General features: G+C 45.6%; 1 protein-coding gene across 1 annotated transcript; it reads left to right on the forward strand.

Moving 5' to 3' along the window:
• Nucleotides 1-2100: 2100 nt before the first annotated feature.
• LOC121744815 (WRKY transcription factor 6-like) lies at nt 2101-4225 on the forward strand. Its single transcript, XM_042138472.1, has 4 exons — nt 2101-2494; nt 2579-2680; nt 2779-3243; nt 3317-4225. Exons 1-4 carry the CDS (start codon nt 2261-2263, stop codon nt 3998-4000), a joined length of 1485 nt encoding a protein of 494 aa, XP_041994406.1. The 5' UTR covers nt 2101-2260; the 3' UTR covers nt 4001-4225.
• Nucleotides 4226-4445: the final 220 nt, after the last annotated feature.

Genomic DNA, 4445 nt, shown 5'->3' on the forward strand with positions numbered 1-4445 from the left:
CCACAGCCGAGCCGGGGCCTTCACTATGTTGAATCGGGCTTGAAGGACCCCGAAGGCTCTTTCGACGTCTTTCCGCGCAGACTCTTGACGCTGCGCAAAAGGAACCCGTCTCGGGTCGTGCTAGTTGTGGAGCGTCTTCACGAACGTCGACCACCTTGGGTAGATACCATCGGCGAGATAGTAACCCATGTGGTATGTATTTCCGTTGATGATAAAGTCGATCGCCGGTGCTACACCATTCATCACATCATTGAAGAGTGATGAAGAATAGAGCACGTTCAAGTCGTTGTTGGCTCCGGCAACGCGAAAATATGCATGCCAAATCCATAGGCGGTAGTCGGCGACCGCCTCAAGGATAAGTGTTGGGCCGCCGCCTTTGTGACCGCTTAAGTGTTGCCCCCTCCAAGCATTCGGGCAATTCTTCCACCTCCAATGCATGCAGTCAATGCTGCCAAGCATTCCGGGGAAGCCATGGACTGATTCGTGAAGATGAAGCAACCGTTGGCAATCATCGGTGCTGGGTGCCCGAAGGAATTCATCCCCGAAAGCTGAACGAACGCCCTCGCAAAAATTCTTTAGACTAAGGATTCTAGTGGACTCACCGATATGCAAATACTCGTCGAAGATGTCGGCCGTTTGCCCAGTAGCGAATTGTCGGATGGCTCGTGTAGAGACAATTGTATTATGGCTCGTGCGATCGTTCCACATCTCACCCTAACTGAATCCATTAGAACTGTGTGACTGATCTATTAAGCACTTAAGAGGGGCATTTGCCCCACCTCAAATTTCCTTCTCTCTATATATTGTCTATTATAAATTTTACTTTTTTTAATTTTTCACTAAATGCCTCTCCCCTAATTCTTAAATTTTCTTCATAGGTAAATGTACCCCTCCCTACTAATTTCTGGCTTCGTCTCTTTTCTGGCTCCGTCTCTCATGACTAGCGAAGCATATACATCGACATAAATAAGTAGAAGAAAAAATTGAATAAATAATGCTTAAAAAGTCCAAGGGTTGAGATCCTAGAAATTGAGGAGGTCCAGTTGCTACATTACCAATTGGCCTCACGTTCTTAATTTCCCCACCTAAGCCATACCCATCCACACTACCTTCTATCAATAATACAAGTATGAGAATAAATTTCAACACACATCTTCTCATTTAGCGCGTGAATTTTAATCAACATTTAATAATTTATTTATATAAATGTATGAATTGGCATTCATAAAAAGTACTAGTAAATAGTAATAAAATAGTAGAGTTATTTCAGAAATTTTGTGACTAAAATTATAAAATGAGGACGGAGCAATTGAAAAGTAGATTTGTAATTCAATTTTAAGGCTATCTACTATAAGGCGGACGTCCACAATAGCTCCGCCCCTTTTTTGTCCACAGCCCCAGTTTTTTTATCCGCGTCCAAAGAAAAGGTTTCCGCCACTATAGGCGGATACTTCCAATAGCCCCAAAATTTTATAACCAATTATAAGCAATTATAACAAAAAATGTGTATTAAAAAAATTCCTACATCCTTCTTCCTTCTTCCTTCCTCTCTAAAAAAATGTCAAAAATTATAAAAAAAAAATTCAAGGGGGCGGCCTGCGCGCCGACCGCCGCCCCACTATGGATAGCCCCGCCTAATCGCCGCGTCCGCCCCGGACCGGCGCGTCCTTGCCCCGAAGACGCCGCATGATCGTCCGCCCCAAATTATTCGTCCGCCTCGCGGCGGAAGTCGCCCCCACTATAATAGCCCCGAGACCGCCCCGACGGAGGCTATAGCTGCGGTTATCCCATTGTGGATACTCTAATGTCCAAATGGTAGAGTTTGCTTTCATTTTCATCATCACGTGTAAAGTGGCCGGTGGGATTCGGATTAGAGAGTCTTCGGCACAGCAGCGGCGCCTTTTTTGTAGCCTAAAATGGGAATGAGTCAAAGGTAGTCTTGACTAAACCCCTCCCCAAGTCTTAGATGTGGGCCTTTCCTGACGCACCACCTGACGTATCTTCATCCTACCATTTCTCACTCCACTTCACACCTTCAAAAAATAAAATTTAATAAATTAGAGAAACTTCCTCAATTTTCCTGGTCCAACATAACACCGCCACTTTTTCAACTTTCCCAGCTGCTCAACTCCTTTTATATAGACTCGTGCATCGCACTTGTTAAAGACTTCTCAGATTCTTGACATTTTCTCATCTCCTTTCTATTCTATCTTCATCATCCCATTAAAATAAACGACTGAATTTCCTTGGATTTTTATTTATGGATAGAGGATGGGGTCTTACCCTCGATAATTCCGATCAAGTTGGGTTTTTCGCTAACAAGCCGGTTTTCGGAGTTGACTTGAGTCCTCGCCGGAGCACCGGATTGACTATGTTCCCGGGTCGTGGAGAAGAGTCGCCGGAGCACCGGGAGGTGGACTTCTTCGCTGAGAAGAAGGTCAAGAAGGAAAATTCACAGGCTGAAGCTTCTGCCGCCAGAGATTTCGATGTTAATGTAAGTAGTTGTTTATATATATATATATAGATAGGGTAGATCAATAGTGATTCTGTGTATTAATCTGTTTGAGCGTTTTTGTAGACTGGTTTGCAACTTGTGACTGCTAATACCGGAAGCGATCAATCGACGGTGGACGATGGGGTGTCTTATGCCGGCGAAGATAAGAGAGCCATGAATAATGAGGTATGAGTAGCTAGATTTGTCAATTTTGTTATTTGAATTATAGATGTTGTTTTTATTTGGTGGTTCTGATTAGAGAATTTCGGTTTTTGGATTTATAGGTTGCGCAGCTTCAAGTTGAATTGGAGAGAATGAATGGTGAGAATCAGAGGTTAAGAGGCATGCTTGCTCAGGTGAGGAGTAACTACGCATCGATGCAGATGCATCTCCTCACGCTGATGCAGCAGCAGCAGCAGCAGCAACACTCTAGAGGCGATATCACCCAAGAAGAAGAGGTGATAGAGAGAAAGGAGAATGGAGGAGCAAGGCAGTTCCTGGAATTGGGCCCCGAACAGTCAAACTCGTTATCGGAGGAAAGAACAGTGTCAGGATCACCTCAAAACAATCTGGAAGTGATCAGAAATAAGAAAACCGGCCGGGAGGAGAGCCCCGAGTCCGAAAGCTGGGCCCCCGGCTCAAAGGCTCCCCGATTGAACCCCACCAACACCAACACCAATCAACCATCAGTCGAGGCTACGATGCGGAAAGCCCGTGTCTCCGTCCGTGCTCGATCAGAAGCTCCCATGGTAATTAATTCTAAATTGTTTTCTCTTCATGAGCAATTAATTGAATTGTGAAGCTAATTGATTTATTGTACAGATTTCCGATGGATGCCAATGGAGGAAATATGGTCAGAAAATGGCGAAAGGGAACCCGTGCCCAAGAGCGTACTATCGGTGTACAATGGCGGTGGGCTGTCCGGTGCGCAAACAGGTGCAGAGATGCGCCGAGGACCGAACCATCTTAATCACCACCTACGAAGGAACTCACAACCACCCGCTGCCGCCGGCAGCCATGGCGATGGCGTCCACCACTTCCGCCGCCGCCAGCATGCTCCTCTCCGGCTCCATGCCCAGCGCCGACGGCGGATTGATGAATCCCAACTTCCTCGCAAGAACAATCCTCCCTTGCTCCTCAAACATGGCCACCATCTCCGCCTCAGCCCCTTTCCCAACCGTCACGCTTGATCTCACCCAATCGCCTAGCAACGCTCTGCAATACCAAAGACCGCCGCCGCACTTCCAAGTCCCGTTTCCTGTCTCCACCCAGTCGCCGCCTCAAGGTTTCGGACAAGTAATTTACAATCAGTCCAAGTTTTCGGGTCTCCAAATGTCCAAGGACGTTAATGATGCTCCACAATTGCCGCCGCCACAGTCTCAGCCATCCTTCTCCGACACGCTCAGCGCAGCGACGGCGGCGATCACGGCCGATCCCAATTTCACAGCCGCCCTGGCGGCGGCCATCTCCTCCATCATCGGGAACCATACTCCCAACCAACCTTAACGTAAATACCAGATTTAATTAGCAAGTATTTCCGGCGAGGTGTTAATTAAAGTCTTCATTTGTTATTACACGTCATAAATCTGTGTCAGATAGTTTTTCTTGTGATTTTTTTGTTGGTATAATATATGGGGTAGAAGAAGCACTGTGGAATTAAAATGTCCATATTTTTTTGTCTTTGATTTATTTAGGACGGAAAAATACATTCTTTTCCTCATTATTTCTGAATTTCGTGTGGGTTTTTTTTTGTATGAGAGGACAAACAGTGAAATGTTTGTTAGGGATTGCTTGTGGAATTTTGTTTTCTAAGTTGTTGCGAAATCAACAGAAGAGAACGGACAAGTGGGATGGCTTGTTCAATTGAAATGGAATAATCAATTTAAACGTTTGAAATGGTATAACCCAGAGTCAACAACTTCGGCCCATTTCTTTGACTCGTGGACGATGT

This window comes from Salvia splendens, chromosome 8 (assembly GCF_004379255.2).
Source record: "Salvia splendens isolate huo1 chromosome 8, SspV2, whole genome shotgun sequence".
NCBI classification, from domain to species: Eukaryota; Viridiplantae; Streptophyta; class Magnoliopsida; order Lamiales; family Lamiaceae; genus Salvia; species Salvia splendens.